At 44.7% G+C, this 24,113-nt stretch overlaps 1 protein-coding gene across 1 annotated transcript in view; it reads left to right on the top strand.

Annotated features, from left to right (window-relative positions):
• Positions 1-24,113, top strand: part of VMP1 (vacuole membrane protein 1) — a 156,160-nt gene that overhangs the window by 49,670 nt on the left and 82,377 nt on the right. Inside the window, exon 6 of the mRNA XM_039350001.1 lies at positions 13,457-13,624. Within this exon, the coding sequence (XP_039205935.1) occupies positions 13,457-13,624 (168 nt within the window). The remainder of the gene's footprint in view (positions 1-13,456; positions 13,625-24,113) is intronic.

Here is a 24,113-nt window from a genome sequence, read left to right as displayed (position 1 = left end):
ACCCAGAGCAGAAAACCTTGCCAGCTTCGGTCCACTTCTGCGGGCCGCTAATATACAGAGCTAATATATCACAGTCAGTTTGCTACCGTTGGTGACATCTTGAAGCCACTACTTGCTAGAGAGAAGCTGCTAATGTTGGCTTTTCTTAGCTATTTGTGTTTTGATAACAGTCCCTCTAATTTAGCCCGCGGTTTTTGAAGAATATAGGCTTGGTGTATATATTTAGCATAGCAATAGCCTTTAGGCTTATAGAGCGCTATATTTAGCAAGATGGATTCAAATATAATAGCAATTTTACTCTGTTGCAGTGTTTCTCCACCTCGGCAGCTTTAACATGGGTGGAGTTCAACTCCCAGAATTCTCCAGTCGGTTCTGCCAGCAGGGGAATTCTGGGAGTTGTAGTCTACCCATGTTAAGGTGGCCGAGGTGGAGAATACTGCTCTATATGCCGGTCTGGCTGGGAGCTGAAGTCCACAAGTCTTAAAGTTGTCAAGTTTGCAGACCCCTGACTTAACAAATGTGGCAAGAAAAGTCATAAGATGGGGCAAGGCTCACTTAACAAATTTCCCACTGAACAGGATAAATGTTGGGCTCAATTGTGGTCGTAAGTTGAGGACTAGTTATATGAATATTTCCCCTTGGGCATGGGTTAGTAGGATGTTCACCAGATTCTCCGAATAAGCTTCTGGATGTGAACTATTCATTTACTGCAGTGGTTCTCAACCTGTGGGTCAGGACCCCATTTGGGATCGAACAATCATTTCACGGGGGTCGCCAAACAGCGCAGTCCACCATTTTTTTCCCCTTTTCCTTAGCTGTGCTACTCACTTTTATTCTATTGGCTTTTGAAAGCCAATAGAATTAGACTCTCTTGAATAGAGCCTAATTCTATTGGCTTTCAAAAGCCAATAGGAATTGTCCAGGCTGTCTCTGCCCTGCTGAGCCCGCCAAAAGTCCCATTCTGCAAACGGTGCTGCAAGTTGTCCGCAGCGAAGGCAAGCTGTCTGGAAGTTTCCACCCCTCCCTGCTGAGCAACTACTAAAAATGTAAGTAAAACAGGGCCAGGGGTGGGAGGTGGGAGGCCGGCGGGCGCAGGGAGGGTTGCTGGCACACGTGGGGCCCGGCGGGTGCCTTACCTCCTTTGGGCTGGGCCAGCTGGTGGCCCAGCCGGTGGTCGGCCTGCGCCATCTCTGCCGCTTGCCAGCTACACCTCGGCCGGCGCAGGGGGCAGCACCATGCATGCGCGGCGCTCCCGGGTAGGGAAAGTCCTCGACTTATGATCGGTTGGATAGTCCTCGACTTACAACTGATTGGGTAGTCCTCGACTTATGACCGGTTGGGGGTCGCGGCATTAAAAAGGTTGAGAACCACTGATTTACTGGCTGTTTGAAGTTACTATGTCACTGAAAAAAAAGGGACTTACAATCCCATCCTCATCCCAGCATGCCCATGGTCAAAATTTGGGACCCTTGGCAACAGGTTTGCTTTTACAACTGTTGCAGCATCCCGGGGTCCAGTGATTGCCATTTGCAACCTCCTTTGCTTAGCAATGGACATTTGTGGCATAATTGTGGTTGTAAGTCAAGGACTTTTACATGTTTTTAGTCCACGCAATGTGCCTTTGGTGCATTCCACAGCACTATACTCACACACACACACACACACACACCACACACACCATTACAGAAGTGCTGATATTTTAGGGCAGGAGTAGGCAACCTGCTGGCTCAGGAATTCTGGAAGTTGAAGTCCACGAGTCATAAAAGAGCCAAGGTTACCTACCCCTGTTTTAGGAGAACAAGAATAAGGGTGAAGATACTAATGTTTAGGTACCTTGAGAGATGGCTGTTCTCTGGAAGGCCAAATTAGATTTAAAACCCTCCACTAGGTGGCAGCACCACACCAATCTTAGCAGAACTTGAGAAGTTAAGCAAGATCGAACTTGGTTAAGACTTGAAAGGGAGACCACCAGGTAATTCCATTGGAGCAGGGTAGACTGGATTGATCAGATGCCCTCAAATTGGTGTTGACTCTTAGCAGACATAAAGATTTGGACAATCTGCCCCCAACCTAACTAATCAAGGAGAGAAGCAACCTAGAATTAAAGAGAAACTTCCTGACAGTGAGAACAATTAACCAGTGGAACAACCTGACTCCAGAAGCGGTGAATGCTCCAACACTGGTGGTTTTCAAGAAGAGATTGGGCAGCCATTTGTCTGGAATGGTCTAGGGCAGGGATAGCCAACCTTGGCTCTTTTATGACTCGTGGACTTCAACTCCCAGAATTCCTAAGCCAGCCATGCTGAGGGGAAAGGGAGAGGTTTCCAAGCTGAGCCATGCTGCCTCAGGAATTCTGGGAGTTGAAGTCCACGAGTCATAAAAGAGCCAAGGTTGCCTACCCCTGGTATAGGGTTTCCTGCCTGAGCAGGGGGTTGGACTAGATGACCTCCAAGATCCCTTCCAACTTTATTTTTATTTTATTAATTATATTATTATTATTATTATTACTACTATTATTGTTATTGTTATTATTAACCTGGCCTTCAGGTCTTCCCACAGTTCATCTATCCCCACTGAAACCGAGTCCATCCACTTGGCGGCTGGCCATGCTCTTCTCTCTTCCATGTTTCCCAGCATGATGGACTTTCCTGTAGAGCTGAGTCTTTGCATCATGTGTCTGAAGTACATTAAGTTACTAATGCGGTTGTTTAAGTGAACCTAGCGTCCCCATTGACTTTGCTTGTTAGAAAGTTGCAAAAGAGGATCACGTGACGGCGGGGAAATGCAGCCGTCCTACGTCCATGCCAGTTGCCAAGCGTCTGAATTTTGATCATGTGACCGCAAGGGATGCCACAGTCCTAAGCGTGAAAAACGTTCATAAGTCGCTTTTTTTCAGGGCCGTTGTAACTTCGAACAAGTCACTAAACGAATGGTTGTAAGTCGAGGACTTTTGCATTGGGTTTTTTTGTAGGTTTTCTTTTTATTTTAAATTGTTATGGGCAGCTACATAAATCGAAGAAAGCAATAAATAAATTTCCCATGATGCTGTTCTGCAGGCCAGTTAGAACAGAGGCCTGTCAAAACAATTGACATGGACCATCGTTACCCTCACATTTGCGGTGTGTCGGTGTTGTAGCTTTGAACTAAATGAATGGGAAACTCAGTTACACTTAGCAATCATGTTCCTAACTTAACAATTGCAATGATTCATTTAACTGGCTGGCTGGTGTGAATGTGTGTTGTCGCTGGGGTGGGGGTTATTATTTTATTTTTATTGCTTTTATTTTTACGTCTTCTGTTTTTATTTCTTTGATATTGTGCTTTTGTGCTTTGTGAGCCACCTTTAGTCACTGCCACGTGCAAGTAGGCGGCAATATAAATTTTCTAAATAACATAAATAAATAACAATTATCTAGCTTAGCAATGAACATGTTGGTCTCAATTGTGGCCATAACTCAAAGACTACCTGTATTTAAAAAATTAGTGAAGTTGAGGGAGAAATGTGAATTGCTTCTCTCTCTCTCTCTCTCTCTCTCTCTCTCTCTCTCTCTCTCTCTCTCTCTCTCTCTCTCTCTCCCTCCCTCCCTCCCTCCCTCCCTCCCTCCCTCCCTCTCTCTCTCTCTCCCTCTCTCTCTCTCTCTGGTGCCAGAGACGGCACTCAGAGCCCTCTCTGTGGGCACGCTGGGTTTTATAAAACCTTTTCGCTTTAGCCTCTGACACCATGCGCAAAAAAAAAAAAAAAAGGTTCAATCAGTAAATTTCAACTTCTTGCGGGAAAAAAAAGTTCTTGCAAAATTGGAATTGATTGATTGAACTTTTTAGTCCCACCCAGTCTGCCGTTACCACCGCAGCCACGCCCACCCAATGGGTCACGCCCACCTGGCACCTGACGATACATACGTGGGTTTTGGGTGGCAGTTTAGGCACTCGGTCTCTAAAAGGTTCGCCATCACTGGTATAGGGTTTCCTGCCTGAGCAGGGGGGTGGACTACTACTACTACTACTATTATTATTATAAAAGTTAGAACTGGTGGTCATCCTTTCATGTTAAATGAGAGGAGATTCAGAACTGATAAAGCCTTCTAGACCAACACAGTGCTAGGCTGCATTAACAGAGGGATAGAATCAAGATCACGTGAAGTATTAATACCACTCTTCAGTGCCACACTTGGAATACTGCATCCAGTTTTGGTCACCACGATGTAAAAAAGATGTTGAGACTCTAGAACAGTGGTTCTCAACCTTTTTAATGCCGCGACCCCCAACCGGTCGTAAGTCGAGGACTACTCAACCGGTCGTAAGTCGAGGACTACTCAATTGGTGCAGCACCGTTTGCAGAATGGGACTTTTGGCGGGCTCAGCAGGGCAGAGACAGCCTGGACAATCCTATTGGCTTTTGAAAGCCAATAGAATTAGACTCTATTCAAGAGAGTCTATTCTATTGGCTTTCAAAAGCCAATAGAATAAAAGGGAGTAGCACAGCTAAGGAAAAAGGGGGGAAAAATGGCGGACTGCATTGTTTGGCGACCCCCGTAAAATGGTCGTTCGATCCCAAATGGGGTCCCGACCCACAGGTTGAGAACCACTGCTCTAGAAAGAGTACAGAGAAGAGCAACAAAGATGATTAGGGGACTGGAGGCTAAAACATATAAGGAACGGTTGCTAGAATTGGGTATGTCTAGTTTAACGAAGAGAAGGACAAGGGGGGACATGATGGCAGTATTCCAATATCTCAGGGGCTGCCATAAAGAAGAGGGAATTAAGCTATTTTCCAAAGCACCTGAAGGCAGGACAAGAAGCAACGGGTGGAAACTAATCAAGGAGAGAAGCAACCTAGAACTAAGGAGAAACTTCCTGACAGTGAGAACAATTAATCAGCGGAACAGCCTGCCTCCAGAAGCAGTAAATGCTCCAACACTGGAAGTTTTTAAGAAGAGACTGCACAGCCATTTGTTCGAAATGGTGTAGAGTTTCCTGCCTGAGCAGGGGGTTGGACTAAATGACCTCTAAGGTCCCTTCCAACTTTACTACTATTACTATTACACAGTGGAGTTGGCTGGTTTGAGACTTGGTGATAGCCACCATTTGAGGTGATCTTAAACCACAAAGGATCAGGTTGTGTAATAAGTTTCATGGTTGCTTGCTATTTTCAGAACCTAACATCCCAGAGAGTAGCTGTGAGAAAGGCCTTCTGCTCTCCTGCCCATATATGTCCTTCAAAGTATTGGGTTATTTAGTTATGAGTCATCTAAAAGGGGCGGGCAATAAATATTTAAATTATAATGAGTCACAGATTCATCTTAATGCTTTCACCCTTCCCATACGTTAGGTCATAATCTCCTTGAACCCCGTGCAACCTTATCTCTTTCAAAATCCAGATCAAATCTCTCCCCTTTCACTTTTTTTTTTTTTTTTTGGCTACTAATTTCTCCAGGAAATCGACTTTAAAAGTTGACCCAGCTGCCATTGCTAGATCTATAACTGTAGTTCCTTCCTCAATTGAGTTTAGGTTGCACGCTCTTTGAGGCAGAAAGCTTAGAGTTAATCTGTAATCAGCAACTGATGTGGGTGTATAGAACTGGTTTCACAGATATGATATAATGCCCAGTGATCATTGCTTTTTAATGGGCGCCAGTCTCTCCTAAACTGGGTGTTTTCAGATGGGTGGACTTTGGTTCCCAGAATTCCCCAGCCAGTCTGGCTGTGGTTGATAATTGTGGGATTTGAAACCTTCCAATCTGCAGATCTGCCAGGGTGGGAAGGCTTAAGGTGCCGTAACTCAACTAAGGAATCCAGTTTGATAGTTCTGTCATAGCATGAGTAGTTCTTCTGTTAGGCAAATTCATGTAAGAAAGATGTTGAGACTCTAGAAAGAGTGCAGAGAAGATCAACCAAGATGATTAGTAGGTGGAGCCTAAAAATACAAAGAACACTTGCAGGAACTGGGTATGTCTAGGACTCCAGAAGATGGTAGAGGACAGGAAGACCTGGAGGAACGTTGTCCATGGGGTCGCGATGGGTCGGACACGACTTTGCAATTAACAACAACAGCAAAGTCTAGTGAAAAGAAGGACGAGGGGAGACATGATAGCAGTCTTCCAATATTTGAGGGGTTGCCACAGAGAAGAGAGGATCAACCTGTTCTCCAAAGTACATGAGGGCAGGACAACAAGCAATGGATGGAAGCTTATTAAAGAGAGAACCAAACTAGAACTAAGAAAAAATTCCGTGACAGTCAGAACAATGAATCAGTAGAACAACTTGCCTCCAGAAATTGTGAATGCGCCATCACTAGAGGTTTTTAAGAAGTCTAGACAGTCACTTGCCCATAATGGTATAGGGAAGGGGTCTTCAAACTCGGCCCTTTTATGACTCATGGACCTCAACTCCTAGAATTCCTCAGCCAGATACGTTGAAGTCCATGAGTCATAAAAGCGCCGAGTTTGAAGACCCCTGGTATATAGGGTCTTCTGCTTGTGCAGGGAATTGGACTAGAAAATTTCCAAGATCCCTTCAAACTCTATTATTCTGTCATTCTGATAAATAACAGACTTATTTTTCAGTCTTTCGGTAGCATCTTCAGCTACCTACCCTATAACTTCTTGGGCTCCACTGTTGTTAGGAGGGATTAGCATGGTTTAGCAGCTATGCAGTCCATGCCTTTTAAAGAGGCATGGACTTCAACTCCCAGAATTCCTGAGCCAGCCATGCTGGCCGGGGAATTATGGGAGTTCCAAGTTCACGGATCACTGCAATTGTTAAGTCGCTCTGGTTTCCCATTGAGTTTGCTTGTGAGAAGGTAGCCAAAAGGGATCACATGACCCGGGACACTGCAGCCGTCATAAGTATGAGTCAATCACCGAGCGTCTGAATTTTGGATCGCGTGACCATGGGGATGCTGCAACAGTCATGTGTGTGAAAAAGGTGGTGTTACTTTTCTCAGTGCTGTTGTGCCTTTGAAATGAAGTATTGTAAGTCAAGGTTTGCCTGTACATTAATCAAACCATGAGATGGGTAGCAAATACATTTGAGTTATAGATAGATAGATAGATAGATAGATAGATAGATAGATAGATAGATAGATAGATGATAGGTAGATAGATAGATAGATAGATAGATAGATAGATAGATAGATAGATAGATAGATAGACAGACAGACAGACAGACAGACAGACAGATTAATAATAATAATAATAATAATAATAATAATAATAAGTTGGAAGGGACCTTGGAGGTCATCAAATCCAACCCCCTGCTCAGGCATATAACCCTATACCATTTTGGACAAATGGCTGTCCAGTCTCTTCTTAAAAACCTCCAGTGTTGGAGCATTCACTGCTTCTGGAGGCAGGCTGTTCCACTGGTTAATTGTTCTAACTGTCAGGAAGTTTCTCCTTAGTTCTAGGTTGCTTCTCTCCTTAATGAGTTTCCATCCATTGCTTCTTGTCCTGCCCTGATAGATAGATAGATAGATAGATAGATAGATAGATAGATGGATGGATGGATGGATGGATGGATGGATGGATGGATGGATGAATGGATGGATAGAGATAGATAGATAGATAGATAGATAGACAGACAGACAGACAGACAGACAGACAGACAGACAGGCACTTAGGTAGGTCAGTCAATCGATAGATCGATCGATAGATCGATCGATCGATCGATCGATCGATAGATAGATAGATAGATAGATAGATAGATAGATAGATAGATAGATAGATAGAGGTAGTTTAGGTAGGTAGAGAGAAAGAGAGGTAGGTGAGTAGGTAAGTAGGTAGATAGAGAGGTAGATGGATGGATGGATGGATGGATGGATGGATGGATAGATAGATAGATAGATAGATAGATAGATAGATAGATAGATAGATAGATAGATAGATAGATGAATATAGATGGAGATAAATAGACAGACATTTCATAGCCCAGTTAGGTAATATCATCAGTGCTAGAAGGGAGTGGGGTTTGCAGAGAGGAGGAGGACTGTGGGGTCCTTGAAGGGAGTGGGGTTTGCAGAGGAGAGGGAAGAGGAGGAGGACCATGTGGTCTCTCGCGTTTGGTTTTCTTGCTGATGTTTCATGACCCAGCTAGGTAACATCATAGCTATGGGAAGGGAGTGGAGTGTGCAGAGTAGAGGAGGAGGAAAAGGAAAAGGAGGAGTACTGTAAAGTCCTTGAAGGAAGTGGGGTTTGCAGAGGAGGGGGAGGACTGTGGGGTACTTAATACTCTGAGCTGGGTGGTTTTCTTGCCATCGATGCTAGCAGGGAGTGAGGTAGCACTGGTGGTGTTACTCAGTTGGGTCATAAAATGTCACAAGGAAACCAGCAAGCTCAGACAGCACTAAGGACCCCACACAGTCCATCCCTGAGCTACAAATATTCTCTTAAAGTAACAGGACTCATAGAACAGAGAATTTGCCTCTCAAGATTCAACGGCACCAAAGTCCTCACAGTAGTAGAACTTTCTGACAGGATTCCTATTAGATCTTCCCTATTGCACGTTAAGATCAAATCTGGCCAGATTTCTATCAGTCAGCTGGATTGTAGAAAGAATTGGGATTCTGGCCCATCATTTATCTGGATAGGAAAGTAGAAATCTCAGACAATATGGAACTGAAAGAACTTATCTCCTGTAGAGACTTGAAGGGAGTGGCTGAGTGAAGTAGGAGCTGGTCTCCATCAGAAGATCTTCATCCAATCTGGGCCTGCCCAGTTAACAGAATAACTGAGGTGGAAGGGACCTTGGAGGTCTTCTAGTCCAGCCTCCTGCTCGAGCAGGAAACTCTATTGTCAACGTTGCGACAAACTGAACTGCAGCCATTTTCACTTCATCTTCATTGCCACATATTTAACAGGGGTTCTCAACCTTGGCAACTTTAAGACTTGTGGACTTCAACTCCCAGAATTCCTCAGCCAGCAAAGCTTGAAGTCCACAAGTCTTAAAGTTGCCAAGGTTGAGAACCCCTGAACTTTAGAAGAAAGGAGGGTATGTGTGTGTAGTTTTCAGTTAGCCCAAACAGTTCAAATGCATGGGAACCAAGGTCAGTGCAGATAACGTTTTGGTGGGCTGGAGAATTGGGAGGAGAGCCTGGAGTTTTACGATAATTGGTGAATGTGATTTTATGACAACTAAATTAGGGTGGGAATTGCAACTGGTAACTTTGTAACCAAGGGGAGGGGAATTTAGTCTTGGGTTCACCTTTGTACGTGCCCGTTATTTTGTAGCCAAAGAAAAATGTTCTTTAAGGAAGAAACCCTTGCCTTGAAGTTCTTTTAATTGGTCTCATCTACCGGAACCAGGACATCTATACTGTTTCAGACAAATGGTGGTCCAATCTCTTCTTAAAAAATTCCAAGTGTTAGACGAGCATTCACAACTTCAACACAATTTCTCTCTTTTAAAATTCCCGCCAACTCCCCCTAATTGCTCAGGTGCTGGGCATCCATGCTAGGCCAGTCAGAATAGTAGAACAACAGAGTAACAGAGCCTGAAGGGACCTTGGAGGTCTTCTAGTCCAGCCCCCTGCTCAAGCAGCAAACCCTATACCAGGGGTAGGCAACCTTGGCTCTTTTATGACTCGTGGACTTCAACTCCCAGAATTCCTGAGCCAGCCATGCTGAGGGGAAAGGGGAAAGGGAGAGGTTTCCATGCTGAGCTATGCTGGCTCAAGGATTCTGGGAGTTGAAGTCCATGAGTCATAAATGAGCCAAGGTTGCCTACCCCTGAACTATACAATTACAGACAAATGGTTGTCCAATCTCTTCTTAATCAACCCCCACCCCACCCCATGTTGGTGCACCCACAACTTCTGGAGGCAAGTCGTCCCACTGGTTATTTGTGTTATTGGAGAAAATACAGCCAGTCCTCGACTTACGACCTCAATTGAGCCCAACATTTCTGTTGCTAAGCAACACAATTGTTAAGTGACTTTTACTCCATTTTGCAACCTTTCTTGCCATAAAATCAGGAAGCAAGTCATTGGAAGGACCTCCCTCTCCATCTCTCTCTCTCTCTCTCTCTCTCTCTCTCTCTCTCCCTCCCTCCCTCCCTCCCTCTCTCTCTCTCTCTCACACACACATACACACACACACACACACACCCTCGACCTTTGCTGTAAGTCAAAATCTAGGACATTCGGTTAGAGAACAAATAATTTGTCCCAGGCTTGCCCCCAACGTTGTGATGACCTCACGAGTGACTGTTGGACAGGCATTTGGGAGTCATCATCCCTGGCTGAAACTGGCCAAGCAAAAATAAAATACTCATGTAAGGTAGGGATAGAAGAGTGAGTCATTGAGTCACACTTTCTCGTTGGCTTTGTTTGCTTTTATTGCATTTTATTCTTCCTCCTCCTCCTCCCCCCCCCCCTTATCTCCCCAGCTTTTCTTTAGGGAGGAAGGTAGCTTTGGTCACTGGCCAGGGCCTCCCCCGTGCTGCTAGTACAACCTCTGAGTCATGGGGGGCAGAGGTGGGGAGGAGGGGAAAAAAAGAGAACCTTCTGAAAAATAGCTCTCCAGAGACCGTAGCACAATTCTGCCTTGTAATTAATGGAAGGAGATGACATGCCTTTTGTACTGTGGCTGGACTCCAGCAAATTGTTTTGGGAGTATTATGGGAACTGGAGTCCAACGCTGAGGGCACTCTAGGTTAGGGCATGGGGTTATAACAGGAACTTTGTTTATGAGGAATCCTTGGTGCCCTCCGAGCTTGCTTGTTTCCTTGCAGACGTTTCATTACCCAATCTAGGTAACATCATCAGTGCTAGAAGGGAGTGGGGTTTACTGCATCCAGTTTTGGTCACCACGATGTAAAAAAGGTGCTGAGACTCTAGAAAGAGTGCAGAGAAGAGCAACAAAGATGATTAGGGAACTGGAGGCTAAAGCATATAAGGAATGGCTGCTGGAATTGGGTATGTCTAGTTTAATGAAGAGAAGGAGGAGGGGTGACATGGTAGCAGCGTTCCAATATCTCAGGGGCTGCCCCAAAGAAGAGGGAGTCAAGCTATTCTCCAAAGCGCCTGAAGGCAGGACAAGAAGCAACGGGTGGAAACTAATCACAGAATGAAGCAACCTAGAACCAAGGAGAAACTTCCTGACAGAACAATTAATCAGTGGAACAACCTGCCTCCAGAAGCGGTGAATGCTCCAATACTGGAAGTGTTTAAGAAGAGACTGGATAGCCATTTGTCCGAAATGGTATAGGGTTTCCTGCCTGAGCAAGGGGTTGGACTAGATGACCTCCAAGATCCCTTCCAACTTTATTATTATTATTATTATTGTTATTATTATTATTATTATTATCAGTTTAGAATTAGAATAACAGAGTTGGAAGGGACCTTGTAGGTCATCTAGTCCAACCACCCGCCCAAGCAGGAGACCCTACACCATTTCTGACAAGTGGCTGCCCAGTCCCTTCTTGAAAGCTTCCAATGATGAAGCTCCCACAACTTCTGAAGACAGTTTGTTCCCTTGGTTGATTGTTCTCACTGTCAGAAAATTCCACCTTATTTCTAGGTTGAATCTCTCCTTGATCAGCTTCCATCTGTTATTCCTTGTCTGGCCTTCCGGTGCCTTGGAAAATAGCTTGACCCCCTCCTCTCTGTGACAGCCCCTCAAGTATTGGGACACTGCTATCGTGTCTCCCCTGGTCCTTCTCTTCACTAGACTAGCCATGCCCAGTTCCTGTAACTGTACGGTTTTAGCCTCCAGTCCCCTAATCATCTTTGTTGCTCTTCTCTGCACTCTTTCTAGAGCAGGGGTGTCAAACTCGCAACGTCACGTGACGTGTTGCGACGTATCGCGGCTTTTTTTCCATTGCCGGCAATAGGGTGGATGCGGTTTCGCTATGATGCATTCGGCCCACGGGCCGGCAGTTTGACACCCCTGTTCTAGAGTCTCAACATCTTTTTTGTAGTGTGGAGACCAAAACTGGATGCAGTATTCTAGGTGTGGTCTTACTAAGGCTGTATACAGTGGTATTAGTACTTCACGTTTTATATTCTGGTGTCTTGCCCTGTCCATTTTGGCGTGGATGGTCTTAGAGATTCTTTGGCTGGGATGTTTACTGTTGGCTTCTTTGGCACTTAATAATAATAATAATAATAAAGTTGGAAGTGACCTTGGAGGTCATCTAGTCCAACCCCTTGCTCAGGCAGGAAACCCTCTACCATTTCGGACAAATGGCTGTCCAGTCTCTTCTTAAAAACTTCCAGTGTTGGCGCATTCACCGCTTCTGGAGGCAGGTGGTTCCAATGGCTAATTGTTCTAACTGTCAGGAAGTTTCTCCTTAGTTCTAGGTTGCTTCTCTCCTTGATGAGTTTCCATCCGTTGCTTCTTGTCCTGCCTTCAGATGATCTGGAGAATAGCTTGACTCCCTCTTTTGGGGGGCAGCCCCTGAGATACTGGAAGACTTCTATCATGTCTCCCCTCGTCTTTCTCTTCATTAAACTTTCTTGATTGGGGTGTTTATTTATTTATTTATTTATTTTATTTTATTTATGAGATTTATATACCGCTTTAAGTGCAAGCACTCTCTAAGCGGTGTACACCAGTAAGCAATGTATGTGTGTGTGTGTGTGTGTGTGTGTGTGTGTGTGTGTGTGTGTGTGTATGTATGTATTATATATATATATATATATATATATATATATATATATATATATATATATATATATTTATTTATTTACATTGCCCCCAACAATCTGGGTCCTCATTTTACCTACCCGGGAAGGATGGAAGGCTGAGTCAACCTTGAGCCGGTGAGATTTGAACCGCTGACCTGCTGAACATAGTCAGCTAAAGTGGCCTGTTTTAATTGTTTTGATTGTTGGTCTGATGTTGATCTTGGAGTAAATCTATTCTGATCTGGGTGCTGATTGCTGGTGGAGAAGCGCTTGCATCTTTTTGTTCCCTTCTTGGCTAGTTGATTGTCTCTTTTGCATAGTCTGTGGATATTGTTTAGTTTCTGTGGTTTTTATTAATTTTTTTGCACAAACATAAGTCACAATAGTTGGTAAACAGTGTGATGTCTGGGTTACATTTGTAAAAACAATCCTTAATAATTAATTTCTATAGTCTGTATTTTATATATTAATTTTGTTTATTTTCCTCTTTCCCTGAAACATCCTTTTTTTGCAAACGTTACGTTAATATAATTCTTATTGTTTTAATAAGTGACAATTTGGTATATATTTTTTCCAATATTCCTAAAAAATAATCTTCATATTAATGCATTCTTTTCTTTAGTCTGTGGATATTGTTAATATCTATTGGGGATGTTAACCTAGATGGGTAATGAAACGTCTCAAGACAACAAGCAAGCTCATAGAGCACCAAGGACCCCTCATTTCAACTCTGAGCTACAAATATTTTCCTTTATTGCTTATTTATTGCAAATGAAATGGATTGCCACCGATGGCTGAATTCTGCCTTCCCTGCCCTCTTCTTCCCCTCTGCAGGGCCCACATATAGCGTCAGTGACACTCGCGGCTTACGAATGTAACTCGGTGAATTTTCCCGAACCGCCTTACCCGGACCAGATTATCTGTCCCAACAATGAGGGAGTGGAAGGATCCATTTCGTTATGGACCATCATGTCCAAAGTCAGGCTGGAAGCCTGCATGTGGGTAAGACTGGTGGACTTCTTTTATATGTATATATAATTGTATTCATTTATAATATAAAATATGAAAATACAAAAGCAAATAGTAAGGGGCAAATAAGACATTAAGATCAGATCTCATTTTTACATTTCTATAGTAGTATGACATCACCCTGCCAACAAAAGTGCGTATAGTCAAGGCCACAGTTTTCCCAGTTGCAATGCATGGCTGTGAAAGTTGGACCATAAGAAAGGCTGAGTGCCAAAGAATTGAGGCCTTTTAACTATGGTGCTGGAGAAGACTCCTGCGAGTCCCATGAACTGCAAGGCAATCAAACTGGTCAGTCCCGGAGGAGATCAACCCCGACTGCTCTTTAGAAGGCCAGATCCTGAAGTGGAAACTCAAGTACTTTGTCCACCTAATGAGAAGGGAGGACTCACTGGAGAAGAGCCTAATGCTGGGAAAGATTGAAGGCAAGAGAAGAAGGGGACGACAGAGAATGAGGGGGCTGGATGGAGTCACTGAAGCAGTAGGCGTGAGCTTAAAGGGACTCCAGAAGATGGTAGAGGACAGAAAGGCCTGGAGGAACGTTGTCCATGGGGTTGCAATGGGTCGGACACGACTTTGCAACTAACAACAAAGTAGTATAAACTAGCCATTTCTATATCAACAAATCAGTCTAATCAGTAAAACCCAAAATCATAGTATCATTTTTTCCCACCTCAAGCACAAAGTCCAGAAGCGGTTTCCAAGTAGAAACAAAAGGACTTATATTCTTTCTTTTTTTTTAATCAAAACAGTCAATTTAGCCATCTCTGCTAATTCCATCAGCTTTTGTAGCCATTTGTCCACGGTGGGAATCAAAAGATTATTCCATTTTTATGCATAGAGCAGTCTTGCTGCCATCACCTTATATAAAATCAGAGTTCCAATTTTTTTTAAAGTCTTTTCCCATTAGACCCAGAAGGGGGAAAAAAAAAAAGATTGGTGGACTTCAGCTCTCAGAATTCCTCAGCTAGCCATGCTGGCTGGGGAATTCTGGGAGTTAAAGTCCACCAGTCTTAACGTTGTCAAGTTTGAAGAACCCTCTGCTATAGAATTTGCTTAAATTGACTTAATGGCTGCTAAATGGTTGGTTCCTGAGTGTCAGGCTCCAAAAAATAAAACAAAACACACACTGAGATTCTTCTAAACCGATTCCTTTATTGTTTCTCACCCGTGGACAGAAATCTCCGTAAACTAGAGCGAACGCTTCACATCACAAAACGTATACAGGCAGTCCTCGAAGTATGACCACAATTGAGCCTACAATTTCTGTTGCTAAGCAAGTCATTTGGGTTTTTTCAACATACTTATTTTTTTTTAATCAACAAAAATAAAAGACAAAGCCGAAAAATGAGCATCCAACACTATCTTATTAGACAATTGTTAAGTGAGTTTTCCCCTCGTCAGGTTGGTTGTGAATCACTGCAGTTGTTATGTTAGTAACACAGTTGTTAAGTGAATCTGGCTTCCCCATTGACTTTGCTCATGGGAAAGTCACCAAATGTGATCACATGACCGCCAGACACTGCAACCCTCATACATACATGCCAGTTGCCAAACATTTCATATTGGATCATATGACGGTGGGGATGCTGCAATGATTGTCTGAAGTAGTATAGGTTCTCCTGCTTGAGCAGCGGGCTGGACTAGAAGACCTCCAAAGTCCCTTCTAGATCTATTCCAGTGGTTCTCAACCTTTTTAATGCCACGACCCCCCAACCGGTCATAAATTGAGGACTACTCAACCGGTCATAAGTCGAGGACTACTCAACTGGTGCAGCACCGTTTGCAGAATGGGACTTTTGACGGGCTCAGCAGGGCAGAGACAGCCTGGACAATTCCTATTGGCTTTTGAAAGCCAATAGAATTAGACTCTATTCAAGAGAGTCTATTCTATTGGCTTTCAAAAGCCAATAGAATAAAAGGGAGTAGCACAGCTAAGGAAAAGGGGGAAAAATGGTGGACTGCGTTGTTTGGCGACCCCCGTGAAATGGTCGTTCGACCCCAAATGGGGTCCCGACCCACAGGTTGAGAACCACTGGTCTATTCTGTTCTGTTCTATTCTGTTCTGTTCCGTTCCATTCCATTCCGTTCTACTCATTCTGTTCTGTTCTGTTCTGTTCTGTGGAACAATCTGCCTCCAGAAGCGGTATAATAATAAAGTTGGAAGGGACTTTGGAGGTCATATAGTCGAACCCTCTGCTCAGGCAAGAAACCCTATACCTTTTCAGACAAATGGCTGTCCAGTCTCTTCTTAAAAACTTCCAGTGTTGGAGCATTCATCACTTCTGGAGGCAGGTTGTTCCACTGGTTAATTGTTCTCACTGTCAGGAAGTTTCTCCTTAGTTCTAGGTTGCTTCTCTCCTTGATTAATTTCCATCCATTGCTTCTTGTCCTGCCTTCAGGCGCTTTAGAGAAGAGCTTGACTCCCTCTTCTTTGGGGCACCTCTGAGATATTGGAATACTGCTATCCTGTCCCCCCTCGTCCTTCTCTTCGTTAAACTAGACATACCCAATTCCAGCAACCGTTCCTTATATGCTTTAGCCTCCAGTCTCCTAATCATCTTTGTTGCTCTTCTCTGCGCTCTTTCTAGAGTCTCAACATCTGTTTTACATTGTGGTGAAAGACGTTAGAAAGAAAGGTGCCCATTGAATCAAACGACAGAAATTTTGGACTCTGTTGTGGTCGTACGTTGAGGACTGCCTGTATTCCTTGCACTGAGACCGTGCCGATGTCACGGTCCCATCGCACATGGTTTGAGGTGTCTTTATTTGTGTGCTCTTAACCGAGAGCCACCACAGATGCTGCCGTAGGCTCCTGCTTTTAATGGCCCTCGAGAGAAAGCAGGCAGGCAGCAGCCAAAACAGGCGCAAGTAATTGGAAATATTTTTTTTCCATTTCTCGGGAGCCTCCTTCACCGAGCCAGCCGAGCAGAGAGACGTCTTCCAAGAAAAATAATAATGAAAACAGCTACAAAATGTTTCGGCTGCTACCGGAGGAGAAGTGTCGTATGACTTGTGCTTCCCCCGGGGGAATCTCGTTATCTGATGTCACAACATGTTTTCTGCTTGGCTTTGTTGACCGAGGCTTAAAAGCCCGCTTGCTTCTTTCCTGTTAGCTCAAGAGGCTGGCCAGTGACCCTCTTGGTGTGTTTTCCCCCTTTGTCCTAATTAGAGTTGGAACTGGAGAAGCCGGCAAGGCGTGTGTGTACTCACACTCATCCGCAGTGCACATGCACGGTGTTGTCGTTCTTGCTTCTGCCCAGCGGGCTAGTTCCCAGTGGGAACACGTTGCCAGCAAGAGATTGATGGATGGATTTATTAAATTCATGTGCTGCCCATCTCTCTACCAAGAGGTTCTTTGGGCTGCTAAATACATTAAGAGTTTGGTGCCTGAATAAGTAGGCTTCCCATTGGTTCCTGCACATTTATTTATGACATTGATGTGCTGCCCAACAAGGCAACATATATGTCGACATCACCTGCAACAGATTTGGAAGAAACATCTCCAGTGCTCTACAAAAACGCAGGGAAACCAATGAAAACCACCTTTTGAGAGATGCCTTTTGTTAAAAAAATCAGGAGAACCCACAGAATATTACCCATCCAGCTAGCTAGCCAGCACTGATGACATTACCTAGATTGGTAATGAAACATCTACAAGAAAACCACCAAACTGTGAAAGCACCAAGGACCCCACTCATCCAACTGTTGGCTAGATCAGGGGCCCCCAACCTGTGGGCCACAGCCTGGTACTAGGCCATGGCTGTTGGCCACCAGGCTGTGGGAATGGCTGGTGAGTGTGCACGCACACCCCCACTCGCACTAGCACTGCCACATGGGCGCTAGCAACCCCATTTGCGCATGTGCACGGGTGCTAGGCCTGCCGCCAGCATCACGCAGGTGCTAGTGGACCATTTGCACATGCACATGGGCGCCAGCGTCATTGCCAGCACCGTCCTGGATGCGCAGCTCACTTGTACATACGCTCGGGCGCTAGCATCATGCACGCGCTTGTTTGCACACGCATACACACAGGCACACGTGCACACATTTCCCAGCTCCTCCCTTTCCCTCCGGGCCGGGAGGGAGCTCTGGGTTAGACACTACCATCAGGAGCATTTTCCATAGGTAGGTAGTCCTGGAGCCAAGACCACAACTGAGCCCAAAATTTCTGTTGCTAAGCAAAGACAGTTGTTAAGTGAATTTAGAGCTTAATTGTGGTCATAAGCCGAGGACTTCCTGTATGTGTCCAGTCTGCTTTCAGCAGCATCTTTTGGCCATCAAACCCCACAGGGCAATCTGGACATTACAACATGGGATGCTTCTCCTTTTGTCTATGGCAGTGGTTCTCAACCTTTTTAATGCTGCAACCCCCAACCGGTCGTAAGTCGAGGACTACTCAACCGGTCGTAAGTCGAGGACTACTCAACTGGTGCAGCACCGTTTGCAGAATGGGACTTTTGGCGGGCTCAGCAGGGCAGAGACACCCTGGACAATTCCTATTGGCTTTTGAAAGCCAATAGAATTAGACTCTATTCAAGAGAGTCTATTCTATTGGCTTTCAAAGCCAATAGAATAAAAGGGAGTAGCACAGCTAAGGAAAAGGGGAAAAAAATGGCGGACTGCGTTGTTTGGCGACCCCCGTGAAATGGTCATTCGACCCCAAATGGGGTCCCGACCCACAGGTTGAGAACCACTGGTCTATGGTTTGCTTTGGTGTCCCGTGAATGTGACACAGGTTAACCAGAACAGAAATTTCTTCTTCAAACCAGCAGTTTATTCTTTAGCTGAAATATGCCCCACCTTTTACTGTTTTCGCTCATCCTTTTACAAATAGATGGGATAAGGATGACAAATCTCCCCAAGAGCGTGGTTTGGGGGCTTCTGTTGTAGGGGAAGGTGGAGAAGAAAAATGATATCTTTTCTGCTGACAGGCTAAGTTGGATGTTGTCACCGTGACTCAGAAGTCGAAGCTGCAGCTGGGACTCTGTTTAATGTCTGGAAAAAGGATGAGGGCAAGCACATTTCCAAAGCAACTTCCCCAGAATTGAAAAAGAACATTTGACGACAGACAACTCACAAGTCACAAACAGAAAGATTCTGCAGCTCCTGTTTTTTTTTTCTTGAGAACTTATGCTATCAGAGAAGAATTTTCTGAAAGAACTGACTGTCTGGGCAGTTTTAAAAATTTGATAAATAACATTGACGACTGTTGCAGCATCCCCATGGTCATGGGGTCAAAATTCAAATGCTTGGCAACTGGCTCGTATTTATGACGTTTGCCGTGTCCCAGGGTCATGTGACCACATTTTGCAATCTTATGACTAGCAAACTCAATGGGGGAGCCAGATTCACTTAATAACCATGTTACTAATTTAACAACTGCAGTAATTCACTTAACAGCTTTGGCAAGAAAGGCCGTAAAATGGGGCAAAATTCACCTAAGAAATGTCTCACTTAGCAACAGAAACCTTGGGCTGAATTGTGGTTGAAAGTCGAGGACCACCTGTAGAATATTTATAGCTCAGGATTGAACTGGGTGGTTCTCTTGCAGATGTTTCATGACCCAACTAGGTAACATCATCAGTCTCTGAACACCACTGCACTGATGATGTTACTTAGTTGGGTAATGAAACGTCTGCAAGAAAACAGCCAAACTCAGAGAGCATCCAGGACACCACAAATAAACTGCCCTCTTCCTTCCCCCCCCCCCCATTTAGAGATTGAGGTGACACAGTCCTTTCTTCTTGATCTGATGTTTTGAACACTAAACTGGAATGAGACAAAAGATGGTGATTAAATAACAAACGGAGCAAACCATCTAAGTTTATTTATTCCTTTGATTTATTTACCACATCAATTCACAAAGGAAAGAACAATATTCTGCCATATAATTAAAACTATAATAAAGACAGTCCTCGTCTTATAATCATAGTTGAGCCCAAAATTTCAACAAACAGCGCAGCATCCCCTTGATAATGTGATAACAAATTGGGACGCTTGGCAACTGACTCGTACTTATGACGGTTACAATATCCCGGGATCATGCGATCCCTTTTTGCCAACTTCTGACCAGCAAAGCCGATGGGGAAGTCAGTTTCCCTTAACAACCGTATTACTAGCTTAACAAATGCAATGATTCACTTAACAAATGTAGCAAAAAAGGGTCGTAAAATGGGGCAAACTCACTTAACAGCTCCATTGTCGTAAGTCAAGGACTACCTCTAAAAATAAAGATTGTCAATGCTGCTAACATCGGATGTTCTTGCTTTGACAACAGATGGAAATGTAGCCATCTTTTTCCCTTTTGCTTTTAGAGTTAGATGATGCTGGGGGGGGGGGATGTGAATGAGAATCTAGCTAGACATAACAACACTAAACTTAGTGTGAAAATCAAGGTTATTGAGCCCAGAGCAGATAAAGAATGGAGAGCTGGAGAGGAAGCCTGCACTTCAAGCTAATTGGGGAACGTGATTTATGACTGTTAATTGGAGGAGGGAATTGTGCTTTGCTACCGTGTGCCCAGGGGAGGGGAATTCAGTTTTTGGCTTCGATTATGCAGTGCCGATATTATGCTACTCGAATAAAAGATCCTTTAAGGTAAACAATGCCTCGAAATTCTTTTGAAGAGTTTCATCTGTCGGAACCATGACAAAGATAGAGAAATAAATGTAAATCAATTGTTGTGCCCAAAATCCTCTCCTGTGACCCAACTTGGGTGGCTGTCAGGACTCCAGAACCGATTCTTAAGTACCTCCCGGGAGGTCTGTTGTAACCTTGAACAGTCACTAAGTGAGGACTAACTGTTTTGCTCTCTTCCACCCAAATGGGAAGCTTTTGTCACTCTTAATGCAAACAGGTGGATACTTCTGCTCGTGGCAAGCTCTGCCTCCTTCCGCTCAACCTCCACAGCTAACTTTTCACCTGTTTGTAGTTGGTGGGCCTGGTTTATTCCATTTAACAGCCAGCGCAGAAATATAATAATAATAATAATAATAATCCATCCTGCGACGATATCTGTAATACCATCAAACATCCACATCTGCCTAACCCAGGTCCTGGGTAAGGACTCGATAGGTAGACAAAATGCCAAATCCAGTCTGAACATCTGGCTGACTGTGCGATGATCCATAGTAATAATAATAATAATAAAAGTTGGAAGGGACCTTGGAGTGCAAGGAACCCTACACCATTTCAGACAAATGGTTGTCCAATCTCTTCTTGAAAACTTCCAGTGTTGGAGCATTCACCACTTCTGGAGGCAGGTTGTTCCATTGGTAATTGTTCTCACTGCCCGGAAGTTTCTCCTTAGTTCTAAGTTGCTTCTCTCTTAGATTAGTTTCCATCCGTTGCTTCTTGTCCTGCCTTTGGGCGCTTTGGAGAATAGCTTGACTCCCTCTTCTTTGTGGCAGCCCCTGAGATATTGCAACACTGCTATCATGTCCTCCCTCGTCCTTCTCTTCGTTAAACTAGACATACCCAATTCCAGCAACCGTTCCTCATATGTTTTAGCCTCCAGTCCCCTAATCATTTTTGTTGCTCTTCTCTGTACTCTTTCTAGAGTCCCGACATCTTTTTTACATTGTGGTGACCAAAACTGGATGCCGTATTCCAAGTGTGGCCTTAACAAGGCATTGTAAAGTGGTATTAATACTTCACATGATTTTGATTCTATCCCTCTGCTAATGCAGCCCGGCACTGTGTTGGCTTTGTTCACCTAGGAACACCTGAGCACAGGTGATGACGAACGGTCAGGTTACATAACAGTGAAAATTTAGAGCGTCCAAATTTAGACGGCTCCAGCTATCAGCTCTTTGCTAAATGCTCTAGCAGGGGATCTGTTTCATGGCGTCATGTGTCCTCCACGCGTTCTCTTTTGCATGTGACTGGGCAAATTCAGGGAAAGTTCATTTCTAGTGCAAACTTTTTTTATATATTTTTCCCCTTCAGTTAGCAACACAAAGCCAAAAACAAAGCCTTCCATTTTTACAGTGGAAAACACATTTGTTTTCCCTTAATTTTCTTTTTTCTTTTTTTAAATGACATCACCAAAACCCAAGAAGCTGCTGCAAATTAATTGCTTAGCCAGGAAGAAGTAAGTCGTTTTCTGGCTCCTTTCTCCAGCTTCTTTCTTCCAGATTTCCACCCATTTAAACCAATTTCTTTTGTGTTCCCTGAAAATAAACGTTGCTAAGAGGGGGGCTGCTTCCTCTTTGCCTCACAGAAAATGTCTCCATCAATCCTGCAGAGCCAGCCACGGTGTGACAAGGCATTCCCAAATGTGCTGGGAAAGCATTTTTTTTCCAGAATCCCCAATCAGCATGAAGGAAGCTGGATTCAATCAAGGAGAAGCACAGAGGATTTCCTTTCTTATTTTTATTTACCCGTACTCCTCGACGTACGACCTCAATTGAGCCCAAAATTTCTGTTGCTAAGCGAGACATTTCTTAAGTGAACTTTGCCCCATTTCATGACCTTTCTTGTCACGGTTGTTAAGTGAATCGCTGCAGTTGTTACTTCGTTCAGTGAATCACTTTGCTGGTCAGAAGGCCGCCAAAGACAGTCACGTGACCCCGGGGGACACTGCAAAGGCGATCACGTGACCCCGGGAGACACTACAACCGTCACGAACGCGAGTCAGTTGCCAAGTGTCTGAATTTTGATTGCGTGGCCACAGGGATAGGACAACAGTCGTGTGAAAAATGGTGATAACGCTTTTTTTTAGTGCCATTGTAACTTTGAACGGTCACTACCGTAAATGCCGGCGTATAAGACGACTTCCGCGAGCGCTGAAATCGGCGCCAAAGATGGGGGTCGTCTTATATGCCGAGTTGTCTTATACGCCGGAAATACTGGTAGTTTCCGGCGTATAAGACGACGTTCTAGGAATGCAGCACGGCTATAAAGACGGGGGTCGTCTTATACGCCGGGTCGCCTTGTACGCCGGCATTTACGGTAAATGAACTGTTGTAAGTCGAGGACTACCTATATTTATTAAATCTGAGTGCCACCCGTCTCGCTGCGAGGATGTGTTCCTTTTGTAGACTCTGTAGAGCAGGGGTCTTCAAACTTGGCCCTATTATGACTTGTGGACTTCAACTCCCAGAATTCCTCAGCCAGCCATGCTGAGACAGGGAGAGGTTTCCATGCTGAGCCATGCTGGCTGAGGAATTCTGGGAGTTGAAGTCCACAAGTCATGAAAGAGCCAAGTTTGAAGACTCCTGCTGTAGAGAATCAGTCAGATTTTTACCTGGCTAGTCCTCGACTTACAACTCTAATGGAGCCTGCCCATCATGGTCATAAGCCATGAGGGTCATAAAATCGATTCTTTGATGACCTTTTTCTGCAGCAGGTGTTATGCCAGGGGTCTTCAGACTTGGCCGCTTTAAGACTTGTGGACTTCAACTCCCAGAATTCCTCAGCCAGGCACACTGGCTGAGGAATTCTGGGAGTTGAAGTCCACAAGTCTTAAAGTGGCCAAGTTTGAAGACCCCTGTGTTTGCCATAGGCTTAGTTTTGTTGAAGACGGAAGGAAAGGCCAGTTTTCAGCAAAACCATCACAAAACACAGTTTATGTGACTGGGGGGGGGGGAAATTTGCAAATGGCCATAAATGCAGCACCTGAAATTCAGTCGCAAGATTGAGGTGGCAGACATGGTAACTTCAAATGAATTCAAGAGGGGTTGGACCAAGACCATTTCTGGGAACATAATGACTCTCAGTTGATTCCTAGTGGTTAAAGAGCCAGGTTAGAAAGCAGAAGACCATGAGTTCTAGTCCCGCCTTTCCCATGAAAGCCAACTGGGTGACTAAGCCAATCATCCGGAGACAGTGAGTTCTAGTCCTGCCTTAGGCATGAAAGCCGGCTGGCTGACTTTACGCCAATCATTGGAAGACAAGGAGTTCTAATCCCACCTTAGCCATGAAAGCCTATTGGGTGATTTTGGGCCAATTACTTGGAGACAGTGAGTTCTAGTCCCACCTTAGGCATGAAATCTGGCTGGGGGACTGGGCCAATCACCCGGAGACAGTGACTTCTAGTCCTGCCTTAGGCATGAAAGCCGATTGGGTGACTTTACACCAGGGGTGTCAAACTCAATTTCATTGAGGGCTGCATCAGCACTGTGGTTGCCCTTGGGGGGGGGGCGGGTGGGTGTGGCCTACTGGGTGGGTGCAGCCTACTTGGTGGGCATGGATGGAGTGGGTGTGGCCTACTGGGTGGGCATGGCCAGCTCTACATCGTTCGCGTCAAGGGTGTCTGTGGGGGCCTGGGCAGGAGTGGGACAGATCTGAGGGTCTCTGGCAGAAGGGGGTGGGACTGGGGCAAGCGCCAAGGCATGGTCCATTTCTTCATTCCTCACAAAGGGTGACACCTCCCCGGCATGCACCCAGGGGGCGGGGCCAACGCGGCAGGGGCTGGTTCCTCGCTGTTTCCAGACGGCCTTGTGGAACTAAGACTGAATGC

The sequence above is a fragment of the Crotalus tigris genome, unplaced genomic scaffold (genome assembly GCF_016545835.1).
Source record: "Crotalus tigris isolate CLP2741 ecotype Arizona unplaced genomic scaffold, ASM1654583v1 scf7180000018306.2785112, whole genome shotgun sequence".
In the NCBI taxonomy this organism is placed as follows: Eukaryota; Metazoa; Chordata; class Lepidosauria; order Squamata; family Viperidae; genus Crotalus; species Crotalus tigris.
Note: the sequence above shows the minus strand (reverse complement) of the source record. Positions and strands in the feature narration are given on the sequence as shown.